This window comes from Eutrigla gurnardus, assembly GCF_963514095.1.
Source record: "Eutrigla gurnardus genome assembly, chromosome: 19".
Taxonomy (NCBI): domain Eukaryota; kingdom Metazoa; phylum Chordata; class Actinopteri; order Perciformes; family Triglidae; genus Eutrigla; species Eutrigla gurnardus.
This window is the reverse complement of record NC_139930.1, coordinates 17,283,925-17,304,214: the sequence shown is the minus strand read 5'-3', so window position 1 is coordinate 17,304,214 and position 20,290 is coordinate 17,283,925. Positions and strand designations below refer to the sequence as shown.

Genomic DNA, 20,290 nt, shown 5'->3' with positions numbered 1-20,290 from the left:
TGTGATTTTGTCTGTCAAATCTTAATCTCTGAAGTAACAAACCTTAGCTGTACATAAATAAAATAAATAATATTAATATATATATATATATATATATATATATATAATACAATAAATAATAATAATAATAATACAAATAATATATTATATAATAAATATAATACAATTAATATTAATTAAATAAAGTGAAAATATTTGCTATACATCTTTCTGATAATATGTACTTTTATATGACAGCGTTTACTGACTGCCAGCTGGCAGCGTCGTGTGTCATTGGGTGATGGTTTTCCAAGAGTTGTTTGTAGTCATTTGTTTATTCTCTGAGCCACTTTGACGACGAGGTCACAACAAAAAAAACAAAACCGGGACACTTTATCAAACATTTATTTCAAGACCGCGACCCATAAAACAGTTCAAGGTCGAGTCTGTGATCTAAATGTAAACAAACCAGCATCTATCTGAACACACACACACTCCACTTGTTTCTTTTTTACGATCAGCTGAGAAGCTCTTCAGTGATCCAAGCAAATTAACCTGGAATTTACACGCTTTCTGCTTTCATTTACAATTAAAAAAAAGACAGCTACGTTTCTACCACACTGCAAGAAGAAGTTGCCTAACATTAAAAGATATCTGAGTTATTTAAGACAAATTTAATTTATCTGCATTTTTAATGCTAACAAAAAAAACAACAACACATAACATATAAAACAGCACAAGTTGACCTTTTAAAGAAATGTTTGGAAAACATTGAAATATGACCTTTGGACCTTAAAAAAAACAAAATCCCACTATTGTGAAATCAAAATAAAAGCTCTCAGATAAATACTGCGTTTCTGCCTAAACTGTCTGTAACACGCTGCAGCACAACATTTTGTTTTTTTGGAAATATTCATAAAAATAGTCCTGAGTGGAACGAGGCGAGAAGCTGTTATTGCACAATTTAAAAGTTCACACACTTTTAATTCAAAGTTTTCTGTATGAGCTGTTTGTGCTTTGGCAAAACATCGTATTACCAAATCTGATCTCCGCTGATCTACAGTGACAAACCAACATTTCTCATTTAAAAAGAAAAAAAGTTAAATCTCCGTCCGGACGCAAGACAAAAGTCTTCTTTTAAGTCTCTTCAAGCAGCTTCCGGAGGCTTCTTTGAATCTAGGAAACAGGAAATAAATCCGAAAACACGTTCAGGTAAAAACCATTAAATGTCTTTCATAACCTCCGTAGACCGTTTTGAAAGGGAGGTTCAACATTGTGAGAAATGTCCGCATGCGTTTGATCTGTTACATCTGTCTGAAGCCAGCAGCTGGTTAGCTTAGCTTAGCACAAAGACTGGAACCGGGGGGAAACAGCTAGCCTGGCTCCGTCCGAAGGGAGCAGCACCTCTAAAGTTCACAAATGCACATTTACCTCCTTTGTTTATCCCTTAAATGCCACCCGGGATTATTTCAACACCCTCGTCTAATTCCTGCCGGAATGATCCGGGTGTTTAAACCTAAACATAACGATTTATACTCAAGCTGTTTCCCCTCATTTCCAGTCTATTTCTTTACTGCAGCAAAAAAAAAAAAAAAAAAAAAAATATATATATATATATATATATATATATATATATATATATATATATATATATAAATTATTTTATGGAAAGTTGTTTTCTACTTTACATTTTTCATGTGTGCAAATTAGTTCATAACATTCTGATATGATCCATATTAAAGGATTGAAGTATTTGTATCTCAGCTACTCAGCCCGTGTTGCCTTCAATTCCCAAAGATAAATGTTGTTTTTATTTTCAGCGAATCCCCCCCCAAAAAAATCAACACTCTTGATTAAAAATTCTTAAATTAAATTACAAACTCTCCTTCCTAAACACATGCATCTTCACCAAAACACAAGCGTTTAAATATGAAGGTTTGTGAAATTCAACGCACGGTGAGTAATAGATAGATATAGATAGATATAATAGATACTTATTTGTGAGACCTTCAGAGAGAGATTTGCTGTTGAAGAGCACGAAAACAAACAAACCTTTTCTAGCTTGAACAGGTTGGAGGACAGCTCTCCGTAAATCTCAGCGTTCACGTCTTCCGGAGGCCGGCGGCTCACGGCGTTCCTGCGACCGCGTAAAAAAAAAAATCATTAACCCAAAAAGGATGATGAAACACGTCCGGTTACGTGACGACAGCGACGGCATCTCTTACTCGTGGCGGATGTGTTGCCCCACGGACACCAAGGAGTTCAGACGATGCTCCAGAGCCACGATCTTAAAGGCCATGTAGCAGGAGGACAGGACGAGGACGCCGACTCTGAGGAGAGACGCACAAACACACGTCCAAATAAAGCAATTAATTCAGACGTCAGCTCGTATTCCACGTGAGGAAATGTTACCGACAGGAAGAGATACAGGAGGAGGATGGCGTGCAGCGACACGGGCTGGGACGACTTCTCCTTCAGCTTCATAGACCCTGAAAGAAGAAAAGAAAAACACATAAGATACCACGGAGACAGTTAGCTTAGCTTAGCATAAAGACTGGAAACGGGGGAAACAGCTAGCTCCTGCTAAAAGCTCACTAATAAATGTGTTATATATTGTTTGTGTAAAGAAGATATTAAATACTTTTGGAGGGATTCAGGTCAGCTTTTCTCTCCAGTTTGCAGTCTTCATGCTAAGCTAAGCTAAGCTAAGCTAAGCTAAGCTAAGCTAATCAGCTGCTGGCGGGAGCGTCATCTTTACAGGAGTGTAAAGCAAGAACACAAATAGTTGTAGTTACTTGTTTCGTTTTTTTTTTTTTTTTTTGTAAAGCGTCTTTGAGCACCTGGAAAAGCACTTTATAAAACGTATGTATTAATATTACTCTTATTATAATTATAAAAATAATTACTATTCCTTTAAATACACATTGATTACTTGGTGTTTATTTCCGCTCTGAGATAAAGTCCTTAAGTTCCTTGAAAGGCGCTGGAAAAGTTCCATTTATTATTATTATTATTATTACCAGCGTTCTTCGGCGAGGCTCCGTGTTTTTGGCCCGGAGTCTGGAGGTGAACATCGGCGTGGACTGAAACCGGTCCGGTCTTCACGGCGCTCAGAAAGGTGTCAGGGAGGCCGGCGAAGTCTGTCAGATCCACGAAACAGAAAAAGGAGCCGTGACTCGGCAGCCTGAGTAAATATTATTAATAGACTCACCCACATCTAACGGACAACAAGGGCTCTTTGTCTCTGTGGGCTTACAAACTAAACACAAGCTGAATCTGTAATTCATCAGGATCATCACTATTTTCACACCTTCAGCACAAAGCACCCCCCGTCTCGGATTTCACTCGGCCTCCTTTCCAGGTATTTTGCAAAACTAAAAGAGTCTGAGCCGCAGCGACACCCGACACCCGGAGCACATTTTGGTACAGTGGATTAAAGTAGGTGTAGCTTTGTAAAAGGGTGGAGAACACACACACACACACACACACCGGTTATTTTCTCGTAGTCTGGGGTCTGGGAGCCGGAGCTGCTGCTCTCCATCATCATCATCTCCTGGCGTCGCTGCTGAACGACGCCGTCGAGGTCGGAGAAGTCGGCCGAGAAATCCTGCAGCGCACACGCAGGGGGAAAAAAAACACACAATGTACAACAAAGTACAACAAAGTACAACGGATGATCACACACAGAGAGGGGATTGTATAACATGAGAGCGAGGGTCTTTCATCACAATGGGGATAATATTTATATAGAATAAAAACATCCTGATGGGAGACTGACCAGAGGAAGCGAGGTCGGGCATTTCACCCTGAAGCTGGTCTCACAGGAGGAAATCACCGGGCTGCTACCGGTCTTATCCACCTGCAACCACAGCACAACATACCAGCAGTATCAATAAACCCGGAATATAGTAGGTTGTCATGGTTACGTGTTTGCAGACATTATGTTTCTGGACACATTCGATCTGTTTTAGCTCCGTTTTTGGTCTCCACCTCCTTTTTAGCCGCTAAAGTTGTATGGATCTTCACGTATGAAGCCATGGAAACAGGAGAAAGCGTACTCTGTGATACATAAATGTTCAAGAGAAGAGTAGTTTACCTCCAGATGAAGGCAGATGTTCTTGAGAAGTTTGTAGGTGGTGTTTCGGGAGAGGAAGGACACGAACACGTGCTGGAAAACATTTCATTTACAATCACGTTCATGCTTATGATGAAGAAGAAGAAGAAACGATCGCGGTCTTCTTACTTGTTCGCTCATCGTCTCGATCACGAGGGCGTTCGGCACCAACAACGCCGTCTTCGTCTTTTTGATGAACGTCACAGAAACCGCCGAGATAGAAATCTAAGGGAGGAAAAAAACGACCATCAACCATCTTTAGAACCAAGTATTCTGACTCGGCAGTTCCACCAACAGGGAACGTCCAGTCCCAGCGTGGTACCTTGGTGTCCCGGCCGAAGACTTTGGAGTGGAAACAGATCCAGTTGTCGGAGACGAACAGCTTGCCCTGATACAGGATGTCTCTCTGCAGAGCGCAGGTGTAGCCTGTCGGCACAAACACAACCGTGTCACTATCTCTCTCCTCCTGCAGGGGCGAGAGAGGCTGGAACTTACTTTGCCTGAGCAGCTCGTCTCTGCCGACCTCCTTGAACAACTTGTGATACTGGGTGTTCGTCTTGGATAGCTGGGAATGAAGGAACAAGACGTTTTATTTTGGCGGGGGGAGAAACAAACAGGTGTTTTGGCGGGGTCAAATGTGTGCGTACGTGGCCGGGCTGAGCTTTGGTCCGCTCCAGCTTGGTCTCGCCGTCGCTCGGACTCGGAGGAAGCTGCTCTGCAGGTTTCAGTCTAGAATCACAAAGGCAGGTGTGTTTGTGGAAGAGGAGATCAGCTGATCCATCAGCCTCGTGATGCAAAACACACCATTTGTTTTCCATCACACAGAACGCTCGATTAGGCGAAAAGTAAACGTCCCTCCTCAGGGCGGCAACAAGTCTGTCAACAGCATGCAGGTCGGCAACGCAACACACTTGTATTTTAAACAGAATACATCTGTTTACTTTGGATGTCTGCAGGGCGTTATCATTTTAGCCTTCTTATTTTTTGCCAGAAGGCCAAAGGAAGTTCAGTTGATTGAGCAGGTGAAATATTTAGATTTTTCTATAAGCTACTTACAGAGGAAGTAATGGGTTTTTTGGAGGGGCGGGGGGGTTAATGTCTAACTTGTGACGCCCAGGCGTGCTCTCAGTGAGACTACATGTTTAAATTAGGGATTACATAAATACATAATTGACTAATTGTTAGATAAACAATTGAAAAAAATCTCCGGTGACGTCGTCAAAAACTCCAAAACTCTAAAATATTCCATTCAAAGTGAAATAAAAGAGAGAAAAGAAGCTTTAATAGGAAAAACTGGAAGAAAATAAGAATTTTAAGCATTAAATCAGCTGATCTTGGTTATATTAGGTTTATTATCTGCTTATTCCTATTTTAACTGTGGACGTTCAGCCATGAACATCTCTCTATAAATAAAATGCATTATTATTATTATTATTATTATTATTATTATTATTATTATTTTTATTATAGGAGGATAATTTGAACCTTGTCATGCCGACGGGTCTCCTCTTGCTCTCCGAGGGGTCTGCCTCTGGGTCCGGACACAGCTGGGGGTCTGCAGGTGACCCTCCACGCCTCCTCGTTCTCCTCTCCCCCCCATGATCCGCTTCAGACCTGCACACATCACACAGGACACTCTTTCCCTGGACATCCAAGACTCTCAGACGTTTCCTTTAGTTTTAAACAGCACACCGTCCGCTCTCATTCCAAACTACTAACCATTGAAAAAGTCTGAATTAAATAATGAATATTCTGCCGTTATTACGCGCCACGTACGCGGATTCCGCGCAAAGTGCGCGCGGCCCTTTAATTTAAAAGAAGCAGGATGTGAATGCAAATAAGCCGCGTTAGGCCTCCGGAGCGACCCGGGCCCTTCCTCTCCATCTCACCCACACTTACGCGGCCCGAGTCCCTCGGGAGTCCCGGCAGAGAAGTTGCTCCGGGACGGATAACGGGGTCGGAGGTCGGTCCGCCGGCTCGCTCATCACCACCATGGTTTATAAACGCTCATATCCGCCATCGGCTCCCCAAAACAGCGCGGAGCTCCAGGAAGCTTCGGCACGGAAAGTTTCTTCTTGTGTGAGAGTTTTTTTTTTTTTTTGGGAAGCTCGGTGGACCAAGAAGCCCGGCAGAGGAGGAGCCGGGAAAAGGGGAGGGAACAGCGGGACTAACATCAGGAACAGGAGAGGAGAATAAACCTCCGCTGGAGACGCGTAATACGCGCTGCGTAAAAGTAGCCCCACACACTTTGTGAACTTTGTCCCAAACAAGTATCGTTGTTATTAATCCTGAACCGTATCTGTTATAAAAACGTGTATTTAAAGGGGACTTCCAGCAGGGGGCAGCAGAGACCAGGTGATGTGGTTTCTGTGGCTCCAGGTGGGGTTTACCCTCATGTGACCCTGCAGACAGGTGGAAGCAGGTTTCCTGTTGGTAAAGAAAATACCATTAAAAGGTCAGAAATCAAAGGGCAGACGTATAATCAGCAAAACATGACGGTAGACTTCTACTGAAGTTTGTATTTAAAATCAAGATGCAACGAAAACCACTGTTTAAGTCATATTGTGCACCTACTTAACAATAAACGCAAGGAAACCATCTTATTTTCATATTTCTATAACAAAATCCAATGTTGGATGAAAAGCAAAATATCAAAACCACTAAACCACGTAAACACTAACAAAAGATCAAATCTTCCTACTTTTTATATCAAAATCCAACATTTTTCTGTAGAATTATGATGGATATAAAGTACTTCAAATAAGCAGCTTACACATTACATTACAACATTAAAGGAATGATCATGTTAATGCATCAATTATTATAATTCCCTCATATAATAAACATTATTTTTTAAATGGCAAGACTTTTACTTACTATAAAAGTATTATACACTGTAGTTTATAAATGTATATATATATACACACATATGTGTGTGTGTGTGTGTGTGTGTGTGTGTGTGTGTGTGTGTGTTCATAGCTTTTAAAAGGTCTGACTAATGTGCTATACTTCATCTTATAGAATAGGTAGTATTAAATAGTATTAAAGGTCTAAAACGTATCTACATATGATAATTTTTTAGAATTCTGTACTTCCTGTGATCGACCTCCAGGAGGCGCTGCTGCAGCATTTAATGAAAACACCAGTTTGCGGAGGAAAAAGACTCAACAGTTCATTAAGTATCTAGGAGACAATGGCAACAACTGGCGAGCTAGCAGCTAGTTAGCCCGCCATTAATCACGGCTGACAGGGAAGGCGGGGTCAAAGGTCGCAGAGCTGCCGGAGACTCGGTTACAAGCGGCCCGATGATTCAGCCAACGGAGAGTTAATCTGCCGTTTCACATCCATGGAGACGTACAGTGACGGTGAAGAAAAACATATTTTCATAATTACTGCACTTCACTCCTGTAATTACTGTCAACAGTAATTATGATGTCATTACTAGTCATTATGCTCCAGTAAAATATGAATGTACACTCGATCCCGATGCAGGGAATGTGAAAATAAAACTTTTAATAAAGAAATTATGTTTTGACGACGTGTTCCCAACGGTATCGCTAGAGCCGGTTAGCTTAGCTTAGCATAATGAATGGAAACGGGGGGGAACAGCTAGCCTGGCCACATAGCGGCACCATGAATTTGTTTAATCAGTACAACTGAATCAAAGTGGAAAAGTATGAGCAACCTATCAAGGTTGGTATTACTTGATAATAAATAACTAAATTATTAACTTCTTAAATATAGAGTTGGTCATTTAAACACTCATTTAATGAATTCTGATTAATTCTACTGTAAATTTAGAATATTTTTGTCAGTAAAAACACCCAACAATGAACAATTACTTGAGTTTAAATTATGCTTTCCAAATCGTAACACACCTTTTTTATTACTCAAACATTTCTATGAATTTTGAGCAAAATGACATTTCAAAATAAAGGTTTAACCAAACATTTTAATCCGTAAATGTAACCATAGGTGTCAAATTATTATAGTGGAGTAAAAAGTGGAATATGTTCCCTTGAAAATGTGGCGTAGTGAGAGTAGGACGTAGCAAACATCTGAAATGCTGGTGCTGGTGGGTGGATGTTCTAATCGTGTGCTAGCCATCCCCCCCCGCTTCCAGTCTTTATGCTAAGCTAAGCTAACCCCCTCTGGACCGGCATCGATCTTCTCATTCAACTTTAACTTTAACGCTTACAGAAATAACAAGATGAGAGAGTTTCTGCTGCTTCCTTCAAAGAAACAACAACTCCTCCTGGGCAAGAAGAACCCTTTATTCAGAAAAGACAGAGAACAAGGCAGCCATAGAGAGAGAGAGAGGGAGAGAGAGAGAGAGGGAGAGAGAGAGGGAGAGAGTCCTCGTGACAGGGGAAGATTGAAGTCCTGTTAAGTGCTCTGCTTGAAAGCATGTCTGGCCTCATTAGCTGTCAGTTGTAACAATACTGAACTGGCAGTGAAGACAGGTTGGAGTCTCGCGGTCATAAATCACTCCTCGACAGCTGCCTGACAAGCTGGGAACCAGTACACAGGCACGGGCACCCTCCCAGCCTGTCAGACGCTGCACAGGCACCCTGTAATCTAAGAAATCATCGCCCTGAAATTACATGGAGCGCCGGAGAAGACGGAGAAGAAGGGAGGGGGGAGGGGGGAGAGTTTTGTCAGACGGAAATTGCTTTTATTTCACATGTATGTGCACTCGTATGTAACCCCTGCATGGCTGTGTCCATTAGCTAAATGAGCGGTGGCTGCAAGGACTTCTGTATGGAGGAGGAGGGGGGGCTGCAGGTCATTAATCACGGCCCCTGACATGCAGAGCAGGAGGCCAAGGCTCCCCTATGCATACAGCTGCCGGGCCACACTCAACGCAGGCGATGTGTTGACCCTCGCAGCATCTGTCCCACTCCCTCACTGTGTGTGTCAGTCATGTGCGCTGTCAGAACGCCGCCGCCAACACGCCGAGACGCCGCAACGCCATTGGCCCACAGATAATAGACAACACTCAGCTCAACCAACTCCGTGGACGGATGGCGAGGAGATTAATCTCCTCATGACTTCAGTGATCCGATGACATTTTCTAGCGGCTTCGCCGCAAAGATGACATTTGTTTTCAAAGTGAAGTGTCTCAGCGATTTATTGGATGGACGGCCATGAAATTCATTAACGTCAGGGCCGTTGTCGGCAATAAAATAATTAATAAATACAATATTAAGGGGGAGGCGGATATTCAGAGGAAGAACTCTGGGGCTCTGGGATTAAAGTGAGATGTTCAGAAGAAGAGAAGCTGGATATTCTATGAGATTAAAGAGATATACCTCAGTATATATAGTCTCTTTAGTCATCTGCCAAATATTCTGTGATTTATGTATTTTTAATGATTCTCCTCATTTGTTTCTGGTTTTCAGAAAAACCCGACTCATCATTAATTTTCCTTAGTTATGCCCGGCACGGCCAATGAAGCTCAAAGCCGACCCCCACCCCCCGTTTTCACCCTTCCCACCCACGTTCATCCTTCACAAAACAATCTGTCGGCTCCTTTTGTATTTTTTTAGATCCAGCCCTCAGAATTAAAAGCCATAGAGCACATTTTGAGCTGGAATGTGTATCTATAAAAAGTGTGTGGGTATTGTTGTTGGATTGAGGGGTCGGGGAGGGAGGGGGGGGGGGGGTCCTGCAGCTCGACAGCTCCGCTGATTAATGATGACAGACCTGTGAAGCTCCTTCATCCCAGGACGAGCCTTTAACCTCTCGATCAGACTCAACCAGGCACCAAAATAAAAAACACAAAACGAGCAGGAATCTCAAGCGAACGTTGTTTTTTTTTCTGCATTAAAATCATTGAGTCACAAATTGCAAACATCTGCTGGTGAGTTACAGATAGCAGACGTCTGCTTCCCAGGAAGAAACTCCTCTCGCTTTCATTTGGTTTTCTCTCCAACTTTATCACTTCATCCATCATCCGTCTATGAGGGCTTTCTTTTTTTACCAGTGGTCCAAAAATAAAGAGGACGCAGATGTCAGCAAATGCTACGCTGATGTTTCTAAAAAAGAAAACACACACACACACACACACACACACACACACACACACACACACACACACACACCATAACTTACATCCACCCAGAGTACTTCTCTAGGACTGTATTCAAGTCATTTTTAAGCATTTCTTTTTTACATTACATACATTTCTGAGGGAAATGTTGCACTTTTTTGCTTCATTGCATTATTTTGATACAGAATAATGCAAGATACTTTTAGATACAGAATACAAAATATAAAAACTTTAACAAATTAATTATGATGTATTATTATATACATTAAGCAGTACTTAAACGTGTTAGAATTAGCTCCACCTTTAAAGGCTGCAACAGAAATACATCAATAATAGTAGCTATAATAAATATTATTCAGTACTTTTACTTTTGGTACTTTAATGTATACACTATGTACTTCTGTTGTAATCATGTGCAATTTTGAGTTACTTTATTTTATTTATATTTACTTAAAGCTTAAATGCAGCACTTTTTGTCCCCCCCTCTGGCAGTGAGAGTAATTACACAAACGTTGACGCAATCTTTTTCTCGACAATGAAGGAAAGTAATTAAATAAATATGCCTACATTTACTCAAGTACTGTACTTAGGTACATGTTTGAGGTATTACATGACTATTTCAAGTTTTTGCTACTATTTCAACTGCTTTTTTCCCGTCCGCTGCATTAATTTGATAACTGTGATTCTAACACAATAATAATGCAAATATTACTCTGAAATGGACCGTTCTGCAAAAAGAGTACTTTTTACTTTTGGTACCATTTTTTTGCATGAATGAGAAGTTTTGTCTCCCCCTCTGTCAGTGAGAGAAACTACACAATTTTGAGGTATTACTTGCCTATTTCCAGTTTTAGCTACTTCCACTAATAACTGTGATACTTGCACATTAAAGCCCTAATAATTATAATGCATTTGCTTTAATTTGAATACACTCAAGTAAAACTTTGAATGCAAGACTTTTTCTTGCATAAAGTTCTTCTGCTAAAAAAGTACTTCTTCCTCCAGCTCTCGTTCCTCATGTCTGTTTAAAAAAAAGTCGACAGAGGGAGTTTAGCGGTGTACAAGAGGGCAAACGCAATTATGGCTTCTTTGCTAATGCGCGAGGCCCCAGCTGGTTTGGATCTGGCGGCGCTCTGAAGGGCTTCGAGCTCAGTTGTCAGCTCTCATGCATCACAGACCTGGTGCTTAACGGAAAAACGTGCTTTGGCAGCGACCGGCGGAGGCCTGGAGGCCAGCGGGTGCTGCTGGGTTAGCCACATGCAGAGGAGGAGGGGGGTGGGGGTGCGGGTGGGGGGGGTGACACCATCCTCGGCCTTCTGCATCTGGATCCTCATGGTCACATTCCCTCATTCCTTTTGGTTTTTCACCCTCTTCATGAATGTAATTGGCCGGCGTGACCCGGAGCAGACGCCACGCCGCAGACTTGGGAGGTCAGAAGAAACAGACTCCAAGATACACACACACACACACACACACACACACACACATAAGAAAGAAAAGTACAAACCAGAATGAGGAAGAGATGCCTGCATGGAAATGAGCAGACATGATTACTCAAATACAGTCATTAAGGAGGAAATGTTGTTTTTCAGGCTGTCAGGATGATTAATGAGGGACAGAAAATCCACTCAAATACTGTTGTTTAGTCTAACCAGCAGACCTGATCTCTGCCACTAACGGAGAACAGACAGGATGTGTGTGTGTGTGTGTGTGTGTGTGTGTGTGTGTGTATGTGTCGAATCACAAAAAAAGAAAACTTGCAGAGGAAAACTGCAGACTTAAAGTGCTATAAAACAGTAATATAGTACGTTTGTGTGTGAAACAAAACTTATGTGCGTCATTCTCTTAATTATAATATTATTATATGAAGAGATTTTATACCCAGTGTTCCTTAAACTTTGCTACTGGGGATCCACTTGATGCCAAACCATCGTGACCCAGTTTGCGATAAAGGCCTGAGCTACAGATCGTGAGAAGAACCTTCCTGATCACCTTTACGATCATTTTTGGGGCCGACTGTTTTAACCTAAAAAAAAAAGCAGATGAGCTGACAAACGTTCCTGTACTAGCGACTAACTAAATAACTAGCCGCTTACTAGCAACCTACAAACTAACTAATTAACTAACTAACTAGGTAGCTAGCTAGCTGCTAGTAACTAAATAGCTTCTTACTATCAACTTACTAACAAGCAACTAACTAACTAATTAGCTAGCTAGTTGCTAGTAACTAACTAGCTTCTTACTAGAGACTAAATAACTAACTAGCCGCTTCCTAGCAACCTAACTTAAGTTAACTTTCTAGCAAGCTACTAACGAACCAATTAACTGACAAGCTAACCAAATAATTAGCTGCTAGAAACTAACTAGCTAGCTAGCTGCTAATAACAAACTAGCTTCTTACTAGCAACTAACTAACTAGCATCTTGCTAACTAACTAACTAGCTTACTGACTTAAAGTGGGCAACAGTTGTCATAGCTGGCTAATCTCCGAGGCAAAGAAACATTTCATGAACTACATTTTGTGGGTTTTACGTTCCGTTTACGAAGGAACATTTTTGTGGAAGTCGGCTCTGGAAGCTATCAGAGTTTAACGTTAGCGGTTCGGTCGTGCTCAACACAAAAGAGAGGATTAATGTTAATTTCATTAAAATGCCCAATTTATGTTAATAATGAAAAAGTTTTCTGTGATTTTTTTTTTTTTAAACATATTTTTCTGGTTTTCTTCTTGAGCACAAATTCACTGGAAGAAAAGGAAGAAAAACACATTTTATGTTGCGATAGATCACCTGGCCGGCAGTGAAAGTGTCAACACGTCAGAGAGAAAATTAGCCTTCTTTGTGAGCTTTCCAGGCCGAACTGAGTCCTCAGAGGTCCAGATGTCCCCCCCCCACCCCAAACACAACCCCGGCGTTGATGGGGAATCAGCTTTCAACAGATGTCTTGTGCCTCGGGACGAGGCCGTGATTTAGTGGCTGCGAATGATGAAACCGTGTTTCGGCATCTCGGCCGGCGATGCGAGCAGCTGTGAGTCCGGCTGGTTTGGTGTCAGCGAGGAACGAGGATTTTACAGAACACTTCATTATTTCATGCATTTCTTAAAGCGTGACGTGAAATCACTGGAACGTGGTAACGAAGCACAATAGAAGTTGGACTGTGGTGATTATTTTGAGGGTGAAAGTTAATTCACGATGTGAGAAGTAATATTTACTCATGTTTCTATTTATGAGCTTTTTTTCGTGCGAGATACACGAAAGCTGAAAGCTCCAGGAAAAAGCAGTGGACACTGGGTCCAGATTTTTTTTTTTGTAAAACTATTAAAAGTATGAATACCACGAAAAACACTCCACTACAAGTAAAAGTAAGTAGTATCCGCAAAATGTATTTCAAGTTTTAAATGAAATAAATACAAACTTGAAAAGCAAATCTTGAAATAATCCAGCATTTCTCTGGGACATAATGAGCTTAATTGCGAGTCTGGTCCCTTGGGGACCATATCTGGCAATGTGACACCTCCAGGACCAGGTCTACAGGACCAGGTCTACAGGAGGATCTGGTGTCCTCCTGCTGAACCCCACAGCAGCATCTCGGACGGCTGAAACAGGAGCGCCGGCTCTTGTTACGGCAGTTTTGACCCCCCCATGCGGGTCTCCTTGTCAGGGTCAAGCTCAGGGTCATCCACACTTCGGGTGTCACGTTGCTAGGAAACGGCACATTATTACCGCCGCCAATCACACAGTAACTGCAGCGGATGTGGTCTTGGCCGTGATGCTTATCAGTGTACATACATATATATATATATATATATACACGTTTCATTTTTATTTGAGCTTTTGAATAAGGGATGCTGTCGCTTTAAGGTGACACTGCGATCCTGCTGAAGAAGGAATGCGAGCCGTATCCCGGTTGTTCCGTCGCTGTCGACACGGAAGTAAAGCACACCTGAAGTCATCAATCATGAGATCTCTGCACAGTAAAACCTCCACACGACGCCAGCAGGAGGGGGGAGGGGTTACATCTTGTTTTCATTTAGTTGCTCAGAGCAGATATATTTATACACACACACACACACACACACACACACACACACACACACAAAACAAGAACACAGAAGAGAGAAGAGGTGTAAGGTAATCGTTCTGCATTTAAGTAGCCCACAGTACAAAGTAGAGGTACTCGTACTTCCATTTTATGCTCCATTATACTTCTACCTCAGAGGTGAATATTGCACTTTTTATGCCACTGAACTTGTCTTTATTAACCTTTTATAATCTTTCACCCCACTTCCTGTCCAGTTGAAACCACGTATCTCCTGAAGAATGAAATCTTCTGTAAGTTGAGAAACGTCTCCAAATTTTAATAAACTTTTAAAAAATAATAGTGAAATACTGACAGATCATTTTTAGTACTGTTTCATTAAAAACTTGAAGTCAATTTCGCTGATACTACTTACTTTTACTTGTAGTGGAGTGTTTTTCGTGGTATTTAAACTTTTACGCAAGTAAAGCAACTAAATACTTCCTCCACCACTGTTGGAGAGACAAGAAGAGATATTTCTTTTTTGTATCATGTTTTCTTTTTTGTTGTAAATCGAGAGAGAAGGAGAAAATAAAAGTGAAGAAGTGCAACAGATTGACCTCAACGAACCTGAGATAATCACCCGAGTTACAGAGTAAATGAAGGCAATTCAAATTTTATCTCGAAATGAATCACTTTAAATATAAATCCCGAAGAATAGAAATGAAGACAACAGATTTATACATCTTCAGTGTGATTTATTTAACAAAATATCACCTCCCCTTTAACTGGACGCCACCACAGGGTGCTCCAATTTTTACATAAAAAATATCACATCTCATTTTTATTGAATTGCTGTGGAAATTAAAAAAAGCTGAGTAATTCAGAGAGAGAGAGAGAGAGAGAGAGAGAGAGGGAGAGAGAGAGAGAGATGTGATTTCAACATTCATCTGCAGAGAAGTTTTTAAGACATATTCTGTCATCTGGGCTTCCGACACGTCTGCTCAGAAGGATTGTAAAATGAGAATAGATTTATATGGTAAACAAGAGAGAGCCAGACCCCCCCCCCCCCCCGGTTAAAAAATAAATACAGCTTCTCAGTAGGAATAAACAAAACATAAGGAAACCCAAACAAATCCTCACAAACGTGGCGCTGAATAAACAGAGTGAATGTGTGGAGCTTTACATGCGTCTCTCACGGGGAGAAAGCAACTGTGGCCAGACTTGCATCAGCCCACGGCTGCAGCTTATTGCTGACACACACACACCAAACACACACTTTGCCGCACTAAATCAACCGGTGTTTTGTTTTTTTTGCAGCGAGGAAGCCTGAAACATCCCAAGAGCTATTACGCAGCGTCCAACCATCAATTTGCTGAGCTCCAAAGGGCGGCAAAAAAAAGTCACCCAAGGGCAATTTCTGGTGCAAAAGTATCCGAGTAATGTTGCACACGTGTGTCCTCTGATCTTTTGGGGGGGGGGGGGGCGGCTCGTTGGAAAGGACCCAAAATCTCAGATATAATGTGTAAAGAAAGCGTGAAGATGCACTCAAGTCAAAATCCAGGATTGCTCTCCCACGTTCAGTCTGAAGAGGAAGCAGCACCTCGCCACAATGAAGTAAAAGCTTAAAAAGGAGAGGTTCAACATTTGGAAAAATACTGCTATTATTATTATTATTATTATTATTACAATAATAATGTTACATCTGAAGCTACAGGCAGCAGCTGGTTAGCTTAGCTTAGCATAAGGACTTGATAATGAGGGCTAGCCTGGCTCCGACCAGCAGTTTCCCTGAAGCTCACTAATTAAGGCGTTATATCTTCTTTGTACAATACATACAAGTACTGAAGTGTAAAATCATTAATATGTCATGTAACGAGGAGTTATGTGTGGGACTACTTTTTGGCTCGAGGCCCATCGTGTTGATGGAAACTGGTCCGCCGCAAATTTGACATTTTTCAGATATTAAACAAAGAAGATATAACGTGTTTGTGAGCTTTAGAGGAGCTGAATTCTGTTAGCCGAGCTAGCCGGTATCCAGTCTTCATGCTAAGCTAGTTTGGCGCCCAGAAAGCGTCGAGCAAGCGTATTTCCCAAAATGTCAAACTATTCCTTTAACCATGTGCGTGACGGTGTATCACTGGTAGCCCAGAGCGGATGCAGATCCGAGTCTTTGACTGTAGAGGGCGTAATGAGGGTAGTATGGGCCTGACGTGGGCAGGGAGTGCAGGGAGATGGGGGAGGGTCCGGGGGGCAGGTGGACTTTACTGTAGGGGTGATAGCGGGCCAGACCCATGCCGGGGGGCGCCCTGAGAGACAGGGAGCCGGGCATGGATCCCGGACTGCTCTGGTGGGGGAGGTGGAGGTGGCAGGAGGCGGGTCCGGAGGAGGAAACGGAGAGCAGCTTACTGTCCATCCCCACCGGCATGGCGGTGTGCGTGCGCAGGTGAGCCAGCAGCTCGTCGGACGTGGAGAACCGCTTGTCGCACGGCCCGCCGGCCGACACCCAGTTGCAGGCGTGCGGCGTCGGGTCGTTGGGCAGCATGAAGCCGTACGTGTAGAGGGGATGCGAGAGCGAGGAGGTCACGCTGGACGACAAGGAGCTCTGGTGGAGCGAGTGCAGCGGGTGGGAGGGGTACACCAGCGGGAAGTTGGACTTGAGGCTGGAGGAAGGGTCGTGGATGCAGGAGTTGCAGTTGCTTCCGCCGAGGTGGGACATGTTCGGGAAGCTCAGGCAGTAGGGGTCCCTGCAGAGACTCTGCATGAAGGAAGGAGGGGAGGCACCGGTGAGGGGGCTGGAGCTTGGGTGCTTCCCCATGCTCCCCATGCCGAGGCCCGACTTTGTGGGATCCATCCCGGGGACGAACTGAGACGGGTAGCCGGCGTACGCCCCCACTACGGATCCGTGGTAGCCCATATTAGAGGAGGGCAGGGGGAAGATCTGGCTGGTCTTATAGGGGGAGATGGGAGTAACGCGTCCGGGGCCGAGGTTAGGTGGGGCGGACTCCGCTTTCCCTCCCTCGTGGTTGGAGCCACCGTCGGAGCTGCCGGTGCTGCAGTTCGTGCTGGCTCGGACGTGGCTGGAGTTGGCGTCGCGTGGACTGTGCGAGCTGCTCTTATTCACGTCGGCGTCCTTTTTGGGATTATTGCTGCTGGTGCTGGTGGGGCTGCCCTGCTCGTGTGCAGGTTCTCCACTAGGGGTCCGGGAGCGCCCGTGTCCACCGGGAGACTGGCTCAGTTTGTGAGGCTGCGGCGGCTGCTGAGGGTGGCCTGGTGGGGTGCTGCTGCTGGCTCTGGAGCTGGGGGAGGCCGCGTGGGGGGGATACGACTGCTGGCCGTTGGTTGAATGTACGTTAGAGCTGCCGACGTTGTTGTTGTTGTTGGGAACCCTGAACCCGACTGTATCGCTGCCGGAGCTGGAGCTGCTGACTCCGTCTCGGCGGGCCTCCCCGCTGCCTTTGTTGTAGGGCTTGAAGCTACACTTGTCCTCCAGGGAGGGGCGGAGCTCCCCGTGCTTCAGGCTGGAGCCGGACGACCGACCGCTGGACTCCTTGTCCCCCTGGGAGCTGGAGGAGCCTTGCTTGGAGGAGGAGGAGGACGGAGGGTCTGGTTTGCCAATCTGAGAGCAGGTCTGTGCCAGCAGGGCCAGAGGACTCTTCTTGGCATCCAGCTACAACAAAATAGAGATTCTGATTAGCTCTACAATGTTTTAATGCAAATAGAGAAAAAGCAAGGTCGCTGACAGAATGAACCAAACGACAGTTAAAACTGCTGCTATTTGATTGATTTATCCATCTAATTATTAGTAAATAATTAGATTGCTTTCCCCATCAATCCTTTTGTCTATAAGATGATAGATATGATTGATAAAAAAATAATCTGCATCTACTTTACTAAAAGTCATTTTTTTATTTCAAGTAAAATCGTAACAAAAAAAGATTCTCTCTCGATTTTGCTGCTATTCTATCATATATCATAAACGTCATAACCACATATGACAAAGAGGATTTATTTTATTTTATACACTTTGTGGTAAATTAAATGTGTAGAAGAATACGTTTTTTTATGATATGTGATAAAGAAAAGCCAGTGTTATCCAGTTTATCCCTTAAAAAAGTGGCTTCTTGCCATTCGACAAATCACTCCAGCTGTAATCTTAACGTATAACTAAGTTGTCATTACTTGAGTCCGTTAATATGATTAAAGACCAATTATGTAATTTGTGTGATTATTGAGGCAGAGATAATGACAGGCGTCAGCATTTGTGCTCTCAATTAAAATGTGCTGTCAGAACAACAAATGGCACAAACCAGAAAACACCGCAGTTCTCTGTAAATATAATTAATATGATTAAATAAAACAAATAAAACTGCATACCTCAATGCTGATTGGTGCGGGCGTCAAAGGCTGCAAATATTCCGGGTGTAGCAAGTGTCCAGTGTGCGCAGTCAACATCTTGATAACTCGGATGGGAAGCCGCTTTGCCTGCCGAAGTGGGTCCAAGGGGGTCAACAGAGAGACCACGGCACCGGGACGAGACTTTACTGTACTAACGCTGGTCTGCTTAGATCCCAAAGGGAGAAATTTCATCGGAAACAGGGCAGCTGCGCTTTAGAGGGGTGGATGTGTGTCAAAATACTTTTTTTTTTGTTTGTCCAAAAAAACAAAAACAAAAAAACAGATTTTACAGGTGATGAATGTAATCCATGTAGTCGCGTCCCGAAGCCAAAAGAAGAAGAATAAAAAACAGCTGGACGTCCTTAAATATCCCGCAGGACGGAGAAGCCTCTCAGCTCAAGCATCGTTATCTTCCCACGGCTCCCGATACTCCCGATGTCAAACCAACAAAAAAACATCAACAACAACAACAAAAAGTGGATATCAGTGCGCCGAATTGGAGACAGCGTCCCTCCACGTTAAAAATGTCGTTAAGTTCACGTATATTCCAAGTGTTTGAGAGGAAAACGTCCCGCTACGCGCTCTCGCTGCGGACTCTGGCGGCTCACTGATCACAACAAGGCAGGACTTCAAAGTGTCCGCTGGGTGGCCGCGTGAGGGTGGGCGGGGCGGGGGAGAGAGAGAGAGAGAGAGAGAGAGGGAGGGGGCGGGGCGGGGCGAAGTGGGAGAACGAGCGTGTGAAGGGGCGGGGCGGGGCGACGGCAGCCTGCGAGGGACAATCCTTCTACTCGCTGGAGGAAGGAAGTTTAAAGTAGAAATACTGCAGTATAAAAACACGCCCTGCGTACGAACTTAAAGGAACAGTGTGCAGCATTTAAAAGCAAACGGCAGAAATGGAATAAATGTGTTATTTTGCACATAATCACCTTTTTTTTTACTTTATAATGAGCAGTTTATATCTACATAGAGGCCACGCCCCTTTCCGGTGTCCCCCATGGAACCTAATTGGGAACGTCAATGGCAAAAGACAAATGTTGTTGTTTTTTAATCCTGGTCACAAATATAATGTTTGTCAATTTAAAAGATACTTAAAAGATACCGTTCCAACCACGTAGTTAACAACCAAAACACGTATGTTTCTCTTTATACAACAACTGTCCCCCCCCCAAAAATGACCCATTTAATCTTTAATTTAAAAGACAAAAACTCAATTGATATGGTCTCTGATCCTGGACAGATGCATTTGTATGTCAGAGCAGAGAGTTGAACTGTCGACACGTTGTGGTCGATCAGGAGAAAAAGAAATTGGTGGGTGTGAGATGTTGCCAACTGTGACAAAGAGAAGAGATATGATCTCACACGAGGTTTCATGACAAATCATGAGCGTTGAATCATCAGGCTGAATCATTGGGAGTGCAGTTCTTTAACATCTCCAACATACGACCATTTAAAACTCTAAATGGAAAGAACAAAATGTCAGATGGTGTAATTTCCAGCTTGTGAAAAACGTAGATCTAAAAAAGCAGGAAAGCAGGAAACTCTCCACTCTCCACCACCACATGGTCAACTTCACAGCGAGGGATACCATGAGTGCACTGGGGATGCATGTGGCGCATAAACCCCCTTATTAAAACTAAAAATGCACTTTTGTGAGCGTCACGGTGCAGAGAACAAAGTCAATGAGGACTGGAAATAAGTCATATGGTCACATGAGTCATCTTTCACTCAGTTGT

General features: G+C 43.2%; 2 protein-coding genes across 2 annotated transcripts; both read right to left on the bottom strand.

Annotated features, from left to right (window-relative positions):
* Nucleotides 1–369: 369 nt before the first annotated feature.
* On the bottom strand, nucleotides 370–6,202 carry LOC311029791 (GRAM domain-containing protein 2B-like). Its single transcript, XM_084035145.1, has 14 exons — nucleotides 5,993–6,202; nucleotides 5,579–5,707; nucleotides 4,741–4,822; nucleotides 4,589–4,658; nucleotides 4,416–4,519; nucleotides 4,223–4,318; nucleotides 4,076–4,147; nucleotides 3,758–3,838; nucleotides 3,469–3,586; nucleotides 3,000–3,119; nucleotides 2,396–2,468; nucleotides 2,205–2,309; nucleotides 2,032–2,116; nucleotides 370–1,155 (listed from the first exon to the last, which is right to left on the bottom strand). The coding sequence occupies exons 1-14, from the start codon at nucleotides 6,085–6,087 to the stop codon at nucleotides 1,117–1,119; spliced, it is 1,269 nt and encodes a 422-aa protein (XP_083891271.1). The 5' UTR covers nucleotides 6,088–6,202; the 3' UTR covers nucleotides 370–1,116.
* Nucleotides 6,203–14,902: 8,700 nt separating this feature from the next.
* Nucleotides 14,903–19,164, bottom strand: LOC311029788 (zinc finger protein 703-like). Its single transcript, XM_084035140.1, has 2 exons — nucleotides 18,537–19,164; nucleotides 14,903–17,829 (listed from the first exon to the last, which is right to left on the bottom strand). The coding sequence occupies exons 1-2, from the start codon at nucleotides 18,747–18,749 to the stop codon at nucleotides 16,297–16,299; spliced, it is 1,746 nt and encodes a 581-aa protein (XP_083891266.1). The 5' UTR covers nucleotides 18,750–19,164; the 3' UTR covers nucleotides 14,903–16,296.
* Between the last annotated feature and the right edge of the window lie 1,126 nt (nucleotides 19,165–20,290).